Source organism: Lagopus muta, chromosome Z, assembly GCF_023343835.1.
Source record: "Lagopus muta isolate bLagMut1 chromosome Z, bLagMut1 primary, whole genome shotgun sequence".
Lineage (NCBI taxonomy): Eukaryota > Metazoa > Chordata > Aves > Galliformes > Phasianidae > Lagopus > Lagopus muta.
The window spans coordinates 70,302,984-70,319,017 of record NC_064472.1 but is presented as its reverse complement, the minus strand read 5'-3'; the positions used below and the strand labels follow the sequence as shown (position 1 = coordinate 70,319,017).

The following is a 16,034-nucleotide window of genomic DNA, read 5'->3' as shown; positions in this document are numbered from 1 at the left end:
GGCCCTCCCCTGAATGCCACAGCCCACCAGAGCTGCAGCTGGATGCCAGCAACCCAATCCAGCCAGCTTTCATGGAAAAACAGGCCTGAGCAGGCCAAAATCTCGTGGAAATGACAGACAGCTCAGCCAAAGGCAGAGGGAGGGTGAAGTCACCTGGAAAGAGTTAGCTGCTCAAACCAGGGGGACACTGCTTTAATCTTTTTATAGCTCAAAAAATTTTGTGACTGGGTTAAAGCCCTACTGTTTGGACTGGATGATGTTACCTAATTCTCAGAAATGAGAGCAGCTGGCCGTGGTACAGATGCCTCCTAGCAAGCCCCGTGGCTTGCAGCACATCATTTAGCAGGACTGTAAAAGAAAGGACATTTATTAGGGGGCTTGAGAGTGAAACTGAGCATGCTGGCTGGACTTTGAGCTGGCAAGATTTCATTTCCAGCTCCTCTGAGTGAGGCACTCTGTTTCATTTTCTGCTGAAATACAAAAGTAAATAAACAGAGCCCTCTTCTCTTACCCTGCTCACCCCTCTAAGGACACTGTGTGGTTGCTGATAGCTTGTGATGATACTGCCAAATGAGGGAAAGTCCTGGTAAAAACCACGTTTGGGAGGATTTGGACAAGGAGGACTTGTAGTGGAAGTGTCAGAAATCATCTGACTGCTAGGGATTTTCATTCTGAGGTAAAATGAAAACAAAACCATGTCCTAAATTCAGCAAATAATGTGAATATTACAAACACTTATTGCCATTTCTTGTTCCTTCCTCTTCCTGCTTTTCATCTCTCTATGCCTCCTGGTTGCTTAGCTTGGCACCACTGGGGTCTTTGATTCTTTCTCCTGTTTACTTCTTCCATTTCGTCATGTAGGACAGTGGAAAAAAAAATCATATTTTTGAGGGCTGGGTTTCTCCCTTTAGCTCCATGATAGATTTCATCACTAATGCCAGCACAGACCTCAATTTTGCCCTGGTGGCCTTGCCCCTGCTTGCACTGATGGAAGGTGACCATAGATACTAGCACACAGCCTGACCTGGTGAGCAGCCAACACCAGAAATACAGGAATACATAACTGTCACTTTGTTTTCTCCCCTCATATTTGGTAGTTTAGGCTGGAGTAGCCTGATATGTTGCCTTTGCTGTGCTTAAGCCAACAGAGCTATAGCTGCTGCAGCAGGTATTGTGCTCCATACACACTGGGGAACCAGAGGAGCCAATTTCAGATTCTTGGCCTTCCCACTTGGGGCACTTAATCTTGCTCCCTGTGCATAATAGAGCTTTGCTCCCTAACCGTGAACCTGCTGCCACTGTTGAAGGATTTTTTTTTTCTTTCTCCTGTCTGAAGGTTCCATGCAGATTTTGAGAGATCAGTGGGTAGAGGGGATGGCACAAATGTCTGTGTCTGACAGTGGCAAATGCAGTGCTGTTAATTTGCTGCTCTGGCATCAACAAGGCTGGATCAGAATAACAAGGTTGTTGTGTGGGCAGGCTCCCTGTGGCACACTGCACAGGTAATGGCAGCATGAGAAAAGCCTGAAGGGCTGTATTCTGGCTTTGGGATTTCAAGTGCTGGCTTCAGCAGGAGCCATGTGCATGGAGCTGCTGCCAGAGGACCGGCCCAACAAGTTTAGTATTTTTCCAAAAGAAGTACGAAAGTAATCATGAGCTTGGCTTATGGTGTTCAGGGTGGAATTCACAACCATCCAATGCTAATGACCTGGAGCAAAACCTTGGGCAAAAGCCTAATTTCACTTCTTAATCTTCAGAGAAGTCCCTGGCCAGGCACCGCAGCTCTGCTCACCTGCAGTGGGGCTCTGTCCCACGCCAGCCCCTTTGAGCAGCATCCATGGGGTGCTGCTCAGCGAGTGTAAGGGAGCCAGGAGTCCAGCAAGTGTCCTCCTGCCCCATCACTCAACCAGTGCTGAATTTAATCCTCCTAAAAATTCCTGCCCAGGAATCCACTGAATGGATGTGCTCCCAGAGTGGCAAAGTTTCTAGGAAATGCACTCCCCTTGTTGCCTATACATCTGTGAACAAAACTGACTTTGGGTGCTCTGTTGACACAAAGTTCAGCCTTCACATGTCCAAATAGGAATGGAAAGACTATGTGGAAAGTATTTTTTTTTTTTTTGTCCCACTGAAATTTTGCAGATGAAGGCTTTTCTGCTGTTGAAGAAGTCTCTATCAGGAGAAACATTCAGTGTGTGTCAGGACCATTATTGTTTGCTTAATTTCTCTGCTTGGGATGTAGGCATCTGGAAAATGGGAGAAAACAGTGGTCAATGACAAGAGGTGCAATGGGGAAACAGGAAAGCAAAAGACTGTAATGTAGCCTGATATTTTGATAAGGGGAGCTGCATGGATAGCTGAAGTGGAAAACAGAATATAATCCTTGCAGAAGAATGCCAAAATAAACTCTTTTACTTTCTAAAATTTTTGATGGAGATTTTAAGTCATTGCTGTGCTGCCTAGAAGGTAGAAAGTAAGCATTACTCAGTCTCCAGCATGGGAAACTAGAGTAAGAAATGGCACAGAGTTATCCATCCTGCTTCTGTACACACATTCGGGCATCTCCACTGAAATTTTTGGGTCAGAACTCAGATGTTCCACATAGGAAATGATTCTCTTCTTTGTTTTCCTCTGTGCCGTCCAAATGCTGCAGCTGAAATACAGCTTGTGGAGGCTTGTCAGGTCCATGTTTCTGGATTAAAACACCTGCTCAGCAAAAAATTTGTAAGATGTTCTTTTCACCAAAAAAAGTAAAGCAATCCTTTTGGAGAGGGGAAGGCCTTGGCTTCAGACTGTCCTGTAACTTGACTGCCATGGAAGAAGCAGTGGAGGTGAAAAGTGACCTTCTTGTCCTGTGCAGTCTCAGTTTCCCAAAGCTTTTGCTGGCCTTGCCCCCATAGTTAAGTGATAGAAGCTTACTACCCAGGCGTGTCATGGCATGGAAAATAATGGGGCTTGTGGTGCTCTGTGGTGAGTCCTAATTGCTGCAGTCACACTGATGAACCTACCTGACCCCCAACCTCTACCACCATGGTGGGTCCCTTGGTGTTTTCAAATTGTAATATGCCTTCTATTCACTGCAAGCCATCTGGGTGGTTTTTGCACGTTACTTCCTGTGAACAAGGGCTGTGTATAGATTTCCAGAGCTAAAATCTTGGTTTGTAATGTGTGGAATACAACCACACTGCCTACTTTATTTCTTCTCTTTGTCCCTCTCATAAGACTGTTGTTCCTCAGGACTTTGCTCAGCTTTCTTTGAGGGGTTGTGGCCTGTTTGGAGATGTACTGGGAGGAGACACCCCTGCATCAGACCAGCCTCAGCTGTAAGCACCCATTTAACACAGTGCCTTTGTCTTCTCCCACAGTTTTTGCCAGAATCCTGAAGGCTCCTGAATCCCAAAACATCACCTTTGGCTCCATGGTGACACTGCGGTGCACAGCAGCAGGTGCTCCAGTCCCCACTGTCACCTGGCTGGAAAATGGAAAAGCTGTAAGTGTTGCTTTTCTGTCCCCAGTTCCCGTTCCTGCCCTTTGTAGTGCCTGCTGTTCAATCACTCTGAGACATTCTCGTCTCCCCACTTCAGTGCTCAGTTCTATGGAATGCTCTGCCTTGTCTCCAGGTGTCGCATGGGTAGGATCTGGAATGCCAGAGTTGAAGGATGTTTGAGATGCTTGCAAGCTCCTCCCGGGCCAGAGTGTCTAGGAGGACTTAATGATGAGTTTAAATATTTCTACAGCCAGCTTTCCTGGCCTTTGTCCTAATATGATGACAGTAACATGACAAAATGGCTTATCTGACAAAATAAGAAAAGCTGAGGCAGTTAAATAGAGCAAAATTGTTTTGAGGCAGAATATGCTGCAACTTGAAACTTGAAAACCATCTGGTGCTCACAGGAAAGTAATCTGTGGATTAATCATCCTGGCCATTTAATGTGGATGCCTCCTTTTCGTTTACCCAATTTAATGCCCACCTATAAGACATTGCAGTGCTCCTCAGTTGGACTGAAGAGCCCCCTGACTCCCAGCATACCCTGTATGCCAGAACAGCAGCAGCTCTCCAGTAGTTGCAACGCTGGATTCTGTCCTACGCCTTTCTGACATGGATTTCCTCCAGCCTGCTCGTGTTTGTTAATGGCCATGCTATACATTCTCCATGGTCTTCCAAAAGCTTTCATAAAGTTGTGTGGCCTGGAGCACAGTGCCACAGAGGCAACTATGTGCATACCAGTGATTTGCCTCTTCTTTTTCTCACTGATTCTTCTGGCCAATGGCTGGCCATGGGCATTCCTGTTGGCTTGCTTGTCCAACAGGACCAAAGGATGCTCTTGCAGAAATTTCTTACTTCAGGAGGCTACTCCTGCCCTGCCCCATACCTCTTCTCTCCGTCTATTAAAATATGTCATTAAGGAGCTTGGGCTATTCTGCAGGCTGTCTCACGTTCTTTATCTCCGACAACACTTTTTGTATTCTCCAGTCTTACATGGTTATTTTCCAAATTAAAGCTATTGTAATATAGCTATATTATATTCTATGCTATATTCTGTGCTCAGACTGGTAGGTAGTCCCTCTCCTTGTGTTCATCCTCCAGATTTCCATACTGGCTTCTGCCATAGACTCTGGATTAACCATGCACATTGTCCAAACCCTTTTTATCCACTCCTGCCAGTGACTGCAAGGTCGTGCTCCTGCCCATAGTTTTCAGAGTAGCTGAGGAAACAAGAAAGATGAGGAACTCACCGGTATCATTTCAGAAGGCTGTTGAAGAGCAAGGGGCCTCAGAGCTTCAAGGACCTATATTTTAGGACAGCCAGCTCTTCACCTTCCTTGCTTTCAGTTGTTTCTTGCAGGAGTGGAAGGACCCTGCTATGCCAAGCTCCCATTGGTGCATGACTCCTGTAGAGAGCTGCATGCTGGTTGATTTGTCACTGCTGGTGAAAGCATAGTTCCTGTTTTGTTCACTCCATCAGCTGACATGGAGCATTCTGTACTTTTTGGACCAAGCTGAGAAGAATGATCTCAGATCTCCATGGTCAGGGTTCCTGGCATGAGAGGCCTCTGCTGTGCAAAATCCTATAGAAGGTCCCAGGCTGGACCTGGGGCACTGTAGAAGAGCAACAAATGTGTTGAATGCAGGGGAATTGTTTCAGATTGCAGCAGATAATGCTCAGTGCTGGCTAGGTTCTGTGAGGAAAAACTTGTAAAAATAAATCTGACCAGTGATACAGTTAAAGAGAAACTCTTCAATTGTGCGAAAATATCCTGAGTTCTCATTCATCTGAATTGATTTGACAGCATAACGCCAAAAAATATCCCTGCTCCCTGCTTTTGCACTGTGACCAGCCTGCCATGCATTTCTGATGCAGTATTTACAGTACTTGTGTTAGTCCTGTGATTTAGTTACTTCTTCTCCTGCAAGTCTCCTTTCCATACATTTGAGTTGAGCTGGAGTGGGACAGAACAAATGTACAAAAACTTTTTGTATTTTCTTTTTGGAGAGGAAACAATGTGCTTCCTGAAGAAAGATACCACACTGATGTATTCCTTCTTGCTTTTTAGTTATTACCAGTAACAACTTTGGAAGCAGACAGACATCTCATTGAAACATGCTTCCACTAGCTTCCACAGTGATCAGATTAATCTGTCTTACCTCTCTGCTAGATGTGTAGATAGAGCACTTTGCTTGGATAGATCCAGACACACACAGCTTTCACTGTCCTTAGGGCCAAGACATACCAGAGGAACCTACAGATGGCCACTTTTCCCTTTGATACTTCCTAGTGGTATGAAGAACAGAGCAGGCAATGCTGCTGTATGCTGCTTCCTTGCGAAGCACAGTCCTGATGTGCTCTGTTTGATTTTAACAAGGGCCAAAGTTGCAGGAAAGGCTTTAAGATAAAAACAATTCTGACTTGCCAAAATCAGCAGGCTCCAAGTTCATTCACCTCAGAATTTCTTCACTGGGGAAAGACCTGACCAATATCACCACATCTGCTGCCGCTTCCACATTTCCAGGCAGGAGGGAAGAAAATGTGTGTATCTACTAGAGCATTGGAGACAGAGCATTTGCTTGGCTCACTGCTGGTTTGAAGTTGTGGCAGAGGCTGCCTTAATCAGTCAGGTCACAGCTATTTTGCTTATACCCAGGTTTGGGTGCACAAAGCCATTTTGTGCTCCACTGAGTACATGAAATCTTCTGGTTAAGTCCTTGGAGCAGTTAGCCATGAAAAACTGAGATCTCTAGAACGGAAAATTAATTCCAAAAGTACTGTTGAAGTGTGGACTAGGAGAAGTCTTGAACATTTGCTTTTGTCTGTGAAAGCTATGAAAACAGCAAAATAATGCCAGCGGCTCCAGCTCTCTGCTACTTTCATCTGCTTGCTTCATCTTTCTCTGCCAAGCTTATTGCAAAGTAATGAATCTCTTGTGTTTTTGTTTTGTTTTGTTTTTTTTCCTTTTTTCTTGGTTTGCTTGTTTGCCTTTTTGGAAATGTCATTGCAGTGGGCTTTTCGTTCCCTTAGGTTTCTGCAGGATCTATAGCAGAAAGTGTGAAGGACAGAGTGGTTGACTCCAGGCTGCAGGTGTATGTCACCCGACCCGGCCTATTCACTTGCCTTGCTACCAACAAACACAGCAAAACCTTCGGTGCTGCCAAAGCTGCCGCAACCATCAGTGTTTCAGGTATGCTGGGAAGAAAGGGGTCGTTAACAACTCACTCTTCCCTGCAGGCCCAGCTTTCCTACTGGGAAATGTGATGGAGGAGGAAGGAAGGCCTTGAAGAGCTCATAGTTTGCAGGGAGCTAAATTTGAGTACCAATGCCTGCCCTGCCGGGCTATTTCCCCATATATTCTTACACCCGGGAGACTGGCACAGCTGTCGCTTCCTGCATGCTTGGTGCTGTCTTGTACGTTGTGTCCCAGAAGCACTTGGAAAGACCATCCATGCGGAGGAAGTTGTGGCTGCAGCCCAACTTTGGTGTCACCTAACAGCAAGGTGAAAATAGCTTTCCTCAGATCATGAGCTTCTTGGGCTTTCCTACCGCCCCGTCTCTTGATGGGAGAAAGAAAGGATGAGCCGGGGGAGCAGCTGCAGCCACCCGCCCTGTGAATGCACGACGCAGTCTGGTGGTTATGTAGGGCCCAAAGATTAAGGCAGATTTCCTACTGTGTAACTCTTAGCTACCACAGATGTGACAATGACAGATCAGTGACGTCTTTTCCATTTCTTCTTTCTTCTGACTCGTCGCCATCGCTGGGCCTGGTGCCTCCCTGGCAGAGTGGAGGTAAGGATGGGTTTTATGGCTGCCTGGGGATCCTGTGGGTCAGGGAGGGTAACAGTGATGAACCAAAGGGATTTGGTGAATTTTGCTTAAATGAAAGGGGTGGGTTTCTGGATGCTAAGCATATGGGTGAGGCGCTCTGGAGGGCACACTGGGATCCTTTATAAAAGCATGAACAGAGCCTGGGACCCATCAGATTACTGGTGCCTTTGCACTGAGCCACTAATGGAGCTCACATCACAGTTATGTGCCCATGACTTGACCGACATTATAAATTTACAGACAAAAGTCTAGCTGCATGATAGGCTCCTGCCTACATAGAGCCAATGAATGTATTTTTGTTCAGTGGTCACTAGAGTAAGGCAGAAAACATTTAGATATTTGTTGGAAGCAAAGTGTTAGATGAGTAAAGCCACTTGTATGTGATCAGAGGTGCTCTTTTGCCAATTACTTTCTGAAGTGCTGAATGATTAGTCTGACTTTTTATTTTTAGAACCCTAGTGGCATGAATAAATAAGTATGAAAGGCAAATGCAAGGGCTAGAACCTGGAGGCTCTCAGAACAAAGAGCAGAGCCTGAGGAAGTGTAAGGAAATGTCTCAGCTAAGCTGTTAGCACATCTGCTTCAAGGCTTTTGCAAAACATTTGGAGACTCCAGCAATGATGGCAGACTTATGCCCTGCACCTTCATCTGTGTAGGTGTGACAGGCACAAGAACTGTGATCTAATCCTCAGCCTTTATCTCTCGCAACTGTTCTTGCTGCACCCTTTTCTGTGATAAGGACTGCAAGAAACATTGCTGCCTCTGCAGACTGTGTCTCTGCAGATGGTGAAAAAGCAAGGAAACATAATACTGACACTGGTGTGCTGATAAAAATGGGACCTTTCCAGGCTACAGCCCACCAAAGCTAGCAGCACAGCTGTTCTATGCATGCCTGTACCCCCTCTTGTCTCTCAGGCCTAGGAAGGATGCATCTTGCATGGGAGGCATATGGGGTGTCACCAGGACAGCGGGTGTGGTGTGCCCTCTGCCATAGTGAGGATTGTTGTGAGGAAGCTGCTTAGCAGGAAAATAAATAAATAAATAAATAAAGAGATTAACATTGACCCCAAACCCATGTGGCTAAACTGGGGCCAGGGAGCATCACCTACTGATCGCAAGATGTGCAAAGCAGAATTTTGGACATCCTGTGTACTTTGTTGCCCATGTAAATCCTGTTTTCCTAAGAAAAACAGCAAGAACACCCCCAGAACATTGACAATGGGGGATTATTTGGACAGAGAAGTAAAAGGCAAGGTTACAAATAGCTCTGCTGGATGCTCCAAATGGTTGGCATGTTGAGAATTGACCTCTCTGACCCCAGTTACACTGGCAGGGTGAGCAATGGGAACAGCTGCACTCGCAGCTCCCCCTGCCCAGTTTGAGAGCAGGAGGGTTCATTTCCCCAGGTGTGCCCTAGGGACAGTGTCCTCTGACCTGAGTGCATCCACAAACCCCTGCACTCTCCTCTCCATTCCCTTCTGGTGCAGCGCTGTGGGCTTACCCTGTGTGTTTGATCTTGTTCCTTGACAGCAGGCTGTATAAGGGTGAAGCAGGCTACTGCAGCACCTACAGAGGTGAGGTGTGCAGTGCCATCCTGTCAAGAAACGCTCTTGTTTTCTTCAACTCCTCCTATGCTGACCCTGAGGAGACCCAAGAGCTGCTTGTTCACACTGCCTGGACGGAGCTGAAAATGGTGAGTTCATTCTGCCAGCCAGCCGCCGAGTCACTGCTGTGTAACTACATCTTCCAGGAGTGCAAGCCCTCGGGAGTGGGGCCCACCCCAAAACCCATATGCAGGTAAAAAATCACAGCGTGCTCCTCTTTCACTTTTGTTCTGTAGGCATGTGGCTGGTTAGACTGCCCAGTAGCACTGTGCTCTCTGGATTGCTGTGTTTTTCCTTTCTTCTCCCTTCTGCATGCACAGAGAGGGCCTGTTGCATGCAGTGTTCAGTGGTGGGGTTCAGAATGAATTCCAGGCCCCAGAGATCTGTGCTAAATCAGGTGTTTTGGTGGCAGCTGTTGAAAAGATACATCCCTTTGAATGACATTGTTGATGTAAGTAATTAACATACAGCCATCAGTTAGATCTTGCTAGGTCAATGTATAGTCATTACTGTTATCAGAAATGTGCATGTTCAGAATTCTGACTAAATATGGACATGCAGCAGATGTGGCCAGGGCAGGACACTGATCATTCAGCACTTCCCATCCCCACAGTGATGGAACTGAAAAAAACCACGCTGGAGACACTGTCAGTGTAACTGCACCTGCTGAACCAAACCTCCCCCCTGGCACAAGTATCCTCTCATGGCCAGAGGAATGTGCAGTCAAACAGACCTGGCAAGGACCCGTGGAGTCCAAAGCATCTCACGCAGCAGCTAATCCCCTGCTGACAGGTGCTTGTGTGGCACGTCCCAGGCTCAGAGGCTGTACAGCCCACTGGGCAGCCCTCCCCACTGCACTCTGTCCACTCCTGCAGCCACTGAGAAGAGCTTTCTCCTTCCTTTCTGCAGCAAGATTTTAAGAAGCCTTCCCCAGCCTAGAATACACCAGCTTTCTCGAAGTTCTCTCCATAGGTCTTGCTTTTCAACCCTCTGTATCTCTTGCAGCTTATTTTTCAGTGAGCAGTAACTGTGTATGTAGCCTAGTTGTGGACATGCTCTGGCTCCCCATGATGGCACAAGGACTGCTTGATGTGCTGCAGGGAACAGTCCCTATAGACATTTTGGGCTGATACTCTCCTTTTCCCTAGCACTGCTGTCTTGCATGACAAATCTGTGAAGGCCTGCTGTATGGTTGCCCTTTGCTCTGTGTTTGGGCAGCTGACACTCCTGCCTAAAAGCAGCCTTCAGCTCTTGTCCCTCATGAACTATGTCCTAAAACAGATTATATAGATCAGTATTTATCAGGAGAGTGGCCCCAGCTCTGGTGCCTTGACCAAAATGCATGTCTTGTCTGCAGATGTGGCAGGAACAGAGGCAGTGCTCCAACAGCTGGACATGGGCCAGGTGTAGTCTAGTGGCAATTATTTCTCCAGTTATGCAGGGGCTTTTTAAAACAGTGAACGGTATGCTGTCTTTGCATTCAGGGTCTTTCTGATCTCTTCTTCCACAACTCCGAAACAAAGGCACGGAGGAAAACACCAATGTGGAGCCTGACACATGTTCTCCATTCGTTGCATGAGCTGCTTGGTGTTCCTCACTCAGAGCACTTGCAGCATGTATCCTAAGAAAGAAGTGTATTTGCAAATATCCACAAATAATCCTGCAGACAAGTGCTGAAGTTGCTTTTTGTTTTCAGACTCCTCCCCTCTGCCTTGATGTGCTGCTCGTTGTCATTGTGCCCTTTAGTACACCATCTCTCTGCCTGTTTTCAAGATGTGTGACAGTATTTATATCTGAGCCACACAAGCGTGGCACATTTGTCTGTGAAGGACTGTGCATGGTGTTCCAAAGGACATGCCAGTGAGGGTGGCTAAGGCACTGGCTTCATTTCACCTTGCTCGTGCGTGGCCCAGCAGGGATCAGAACTGGTGCGTATGAAGACTTGCCCTCCTGGGGCGCTGCTGGGAGGTGCAAGTCATAGAAGGGCCTTCAACTAGCAGGCAAAGCCTATGCAAACATGTCTGAATACTAACAGATCTGTCTGGCATCATCATTCTTCAAATCCAGACAATTTGCAGATACATCTATTTATTCTCTTCCTTTAAGAATTTTTCTCAGTGATTTTATTGTGAATTTAGAAGCGGCTTTCTTCATGACCAGAGCCCTGGGACAGTGTTCCTCTGGTTTCCTGTTCCCAGAGCCCATTGGCTGGACAAGTTTCCCCAAAGCCCTTGCCCCACGCTCTGATAGCTCAGACATCATCTGTCCTTCTGAATGGTTGAGACCTCAGAGGTCTCCTGAAAGCATTTTGTGCAGTCTTGGTTGCTTTCCAGTTATCTTATCTGCTTTCTACTGACAGCTTTATACCTCTCTGCTCAAACTGTCTAGACAACACCAGCTTTCAGCTGAACTGCATCAAGAGTAAAAATTTAATTGTCCCAGAGGCTGTAGAAATCACCTCGTTTTTGTGGGACAGATTTCCCTTGGTATGTTTTCATGTGCTTTTGTCTTTTTTTACTTATTCTTTGTACCACTTCTTCCCTCCTATGTAATTTTTGTTGTTCATTCTGGTCTGGAAGCTAGTTAGCTAGAACAAACTGAGCAAGACTTTTATGAAAATAAATGCTGGCAAAACAAGATGAAGTGAAACAGAAGAAAACAACATGGGAAAAACTTTACTTTCCATATATTCAGATACAAATTGATTAGAATAAGAGTTTTCGTACTTGAAAGGAAAGTGATACTTCATCTCATAATTCTTGATTACTTCTGGCTTTTATCATGGGCTGTTCTGTGATACTAGAATACTAGATACTAGTTGAAGAAAGCCCCTCCATTTCCATTTCAATGACTGCTGATATGAAGTGATAGGCACAAATCTCATGTTGGGAAATCCTTCACTTTTGTCAGGTCCATATGTCCTCTCCTCCTCTTCAACAGCCCACTGTGGGCTGCTGGCCCACTTGTCCTCCTCAGCTGCTCCTGGTCTTTGTCTCTCTGTCATGTTACATAAAACTTCTAATAATACTCTGAAGTAATCTTTGCATATGATCTCATCAAGCTCTTGCTGCTGGGGATAAAGTGCTGTAACAATGGCATGATCTCAGCTGCAGGAGGCTGACTGCCCCTCCCTCTGGCTGCCTTGTTCTACTCCCCTAGAAGCAGCCAAGGGGCACGGGGGCTGAGGATCACCTCCCTCAAAAGAAGCAGTGGAAAGATTTGCAGAGGTCTTTGTCTTGCAGGTCTTTGGCTTTTTGCAGCTGCACTTCGCATACAAGGATTGTTCAAGGATGCTCCGTCTTTCAGAGTGAAGGCAGCTAATGCAATCCAGGTCTCTCTGTGTCAGACAGTGCCTCAGATGCTAGGTTTTCCCATTTCCAGTGCAAAACATTAGTGTTTTTTTTTTTTTTTTCCACTTCAGAAAGTCTTTCCTGTTCCCATTGTTGTTTAACATAAAAAACTGCATCTATATGTTGCACCATCTGTCTGCATACTGGTTCTCATGGAGGTGAGGAAGGAATCAACCAGACATGGATTGACCAAGAGCAAGGCAGCTAGGTCTTCAATAGCATCAGCCTGCAGATGTGAAGAGCATCCAGCTCCACTGCAAAAGATCTGCCACCCTGGAAGAATTTCCAGAGGCCTCCATCATTCTGGTGCAGCAGAAGATTTGCAGTGGTGGTGTTTGTCGTTGAAGCTCATGACCTTCTACTCTTGCCAGAACTGTTGGTAGTCATGAAATTGCATCAGCCATCCAGGTGGTGAATTTGGCTGAAGCCTTCAGCATGGGCGCCAGCAGTATATTCCTGCATGACTGTGTCATTCTGTGTTGGTCAGGAAGGACATGCATCCTCAAAGGACAGTGGCTGAGTTCAGCAAAAATCATCTCTGTACATTACCTCAAAGCTGGTTGTGCAACTCGGGCTCTCAAGAATGAGTGAATAAATAAATGAATCACTGACAAATTAACTAATACAACAGTCAAATTTTCCAGTATGGCACAGTTTCATTTATTTATTTATTTATTTATTTATTTATTTTTCTAGTGCAGATATTACTGCCTTGGCCTTCTTTACAAAACAGCTTCAGATCTAAGGAACATTTAAACATACACAGTATGGCTTGCCAGTGAGTATTTCACACTGTTAGGGAGGCAATAAATTAGGTAAGAGGTAATTTGGTCTCTTATTTCACCTGGCATTGCAAAGATTTTGCTGCAGATAGCAAGCAGATGAAAAAGGGGAGTGAAAGGCAGAGAAAAGAAGGTAATTGTGTGGCTAGTTCTGTGAGATTAAAAATGTAGGCTAATATTCATCTTAGAAAAGATTAAGATTTGCAGCTCACCTCTTGTTTTGAACAGAGGGCATGTTTGTACAAAATTTATGAACAACAGGTGAGATTTTCAGGATGTATCAAAAATGCTAAGATAACTCCCAGGCATGCTGTTTATTATTAGAAGATGGCAGTAAATGTCTGGGAAATGATGGAAATGAACTCCTCACAGTCTGTGATGTCTGTTGCGACTTGAGAATAACCCTGCTTCATTAAAAATGTAGCTTTGCGGGTTTCCTAAAGGAAGCTATTACATTTTATGCAGTTTCCTTTATGGTTTATGAGCCAGACAGACTGGCTTAAAGAAGCACAGCCCCACTAATGGTTTTCTGCCAGCCAGTATAACCCCTGCACACCACCGCTAGGTGCAGCAGCTGTTATCAAGCCATTGACCGCTGTATTTCACTGTTTTTTGCAAAATAATGTAGAGAGAATTGCCTTGCTGTAAAGGATCTCTACTGCTTTAAGGAATGGCTCTCAATGGAGGAAAACTCTCAGCGAGGGATTTACAAGCCGGGGCTGATGCTGCTCGCTCTTCCCGAGTGCAACAGGCTGCCCAGCCTGCACCAGGACCCCAGTGCCTGCACCCATATCCCTTTCTTTGGTAAGGGGCTGTGCTGCCCATCATCTGCTGCTTTCTTGGTGAGGAGGGCATGGTGACACCCATGACTTGCAGCGAAAGTGAATGCCTGACAGCCTCTCAGTAGCTGTTCTGTGGTCAGATGTGGTGTGTGAAGTGGGAACCAGCCTGCCTGTGGCTCTGCAGCTAGCGCCTGGCTGTGTCACAACCCCTCCTTACACCTTGTCTTGTCTTTTCACAGATTTTAAGAAGGAGAATATAACCAGTAAGTAGACTTCTCCAGGATCTGTTTTTCAAGAGTGTGGGCACAACATTTTTGTGGAAGATGCAGCTTGCATGGCATTTTTTAGACTTTGCTGGCTCGATTCAGGCTGTTGCCAAAGAATGACTAAACTCTCACGTCTAAGGCATAAGAAAACATATTTCCATCTGCACAGTTTTTAGGGAGAGCAGAGGCTGGTAGTTGTTGAAGGTGATTAGAGAGTGATGGTGCTTTTAGATCTCCTCCAGTTGTTACCCTGCCTTTCCACCCATTCTTTCTTTTTTGCTGTGTCTGGTACTTTGGAGTCTGCTGTCAGGGTAGTCCCACCCTTACATGCTGTCATTGATGTGGTTACCAACATAGAATCACAGAACCACAGAGTGGTTGGGTTGGAGGGGACCTCAAAGCCCACCCAGCTCTGAGCTCCTGCTGTGGGCAGCACTGCCACCACCCAGCAGGTCAGGTTAGAACAGGGCCCATTCAACCTGGCCTGCAGCGCCTGCAGGGATGGGGCATGCTCCATCTGTCCCTGATGCCATTTCTCTAATGCCCCTCCAAAACTACCCGTAAATCCCAGCCATCTCTTGCTGAGACTTCTGCCAGCCCCATACTCTCAGTGGGGGACAGAACACGAGGTGGGTGGCAGGAGCATATGGCAGTTTCAGCCTCTCCTTCTTCAGCATGTCCACCTATAAGACTTTGGTATTTTTCAGCGCCTTAAGGGCACAGTGATGCTTTACTTTGCCCCCCAAGCCTCTCCGCCTTGCTCCTCAAAGGTGTCACATTGATGTCACATTTAGTGCAAAAAGGCTTCTTTTCATGTCACCTACTTGCTCAGATGGATTTCAGGTATTGCTCTCCTTGCCTTTCAATGGTTGACACAGCTGTGTTTTAGGGCAGCTCAACAAATTGAGCTGTGTTTTAGGCCAGAAGTTTTACACTTCTGCAGTGCTACACACACTGCAGATAGCTTATGTACCAGTCAAAGAAGCTCAAATTACAGCATTTTGCCTTGGACTGTGATGAGCCAAGTATTCTCATGGGGTCTGAAGCCATTTCCAAACTGAGGTATTTTCACCCCTTGGGCTACAGGGGCTCAACCTTGTGCTTGAAGTCACCTGCCTACAATAAACCTGGTGTTGCTCTGCTACCCACGAGTACAGCGTGGCACCAATGGGTGTACAGAAAGCTGAGGTTCTGTAGCAGCAAGTATATGTGGAGTGGGTGATGCAAGAGGAAAAGAGCAGGCAGCTACTGTGATGTGCTCAAGAATTGCTGTTTACACTGGTCTTTACTGAAGTGCTCAGGTGCTCTGAACAACAGTTAGAACTACAGCACTGTAAAAATTAATCAATCATCGATGTTTCTCCTACAGGAGAAACAGGACAATCTGCTTGAGTGAATTAGAATGTGTAGCCTGTGTCTGAAACTGGATCAAACCTTATGCAAATCTTTATTGAAGAGGAAAAACATTTGCTTAAAAAAATCTCTGTTTTAGAATGAGATGGGTTTCCTCCTGTGTTAGCTTTTATGAGCTGCAACTTCAATATAGTTGAAAATAAAACTGTGACAGCACTGTTTGCTGACATACTAATTTATTTAATAAGGTTAATAATGCAGCACCTAACAAGAGGACCCTAATGCATGCCTAATGCAACCAGAATGTTAATCCATGGTCAGCAGTTTCCACACAATTAGCTAGCAAATGCCACATGTGTAAGACTGCTTCTCCTCTGCTGTCCATCTTACTTCCTGGATTATGCCAGCATGCATTAAATTCTCCTCCAAGGATAAGTGATGCCCACATTTATGTTTTGGGAACTTATTCTCAGAGTGAAAATCTTCTCTAGATTTCCTGCTGGCTTTTTCTGCAGCCATAGTAAGCTTTGCATATGTGAGATCAATGGCACATTCTTTATTATGAATAAGTGCTTTGT

The 16,034-nt window shown here is 45.8% G+C and overlaps 1 protein-coding gene across 4 annotated transcripts in view; it reads left to right on the top strand.

Moving 5' to 3' along the window:
* MUSK (muscle associated receptor tyrosine kinase) overlaps nt 1-16,034 on the top strand; it is a 45,155-nt gene that overhangs the window by 18,383 nt on the left and 10,738 nt on the right. The window contains exons 6-11 of one of the 4 annotated variants that reach the window (XM_048932454.1): nt 3,366-3,490; nt 6,519-6,678; nt 7,274-7,280; nt 8,850-9,116; nt 13,684-13,859; nt 14,077-14,100. In XM_048932454.1, coding sequence (XP_048788411.1) covers nt 3,366-3,490; nt 6,519-6,678; nt 7,274-7,280; nt 8,850-9,116; nt 13,684-13,859; nt 14,077-14,100 — 759 coding nt within the window. Of the gene's footprint in view, nt 1-2,260; nt 2,270-3,344; nt 3,491-6,518; nt 6,679-7,273; nt 7,281-8,849; nt 9,117-13,683; nt 13,860-14,076; nt 14,101-16,034 lie in introns of those variants that run through there. The other 3 variants (XM_048932451.1, XM_048932452.1, XM_048932453.1) reach the window with 3 other exon arrangements.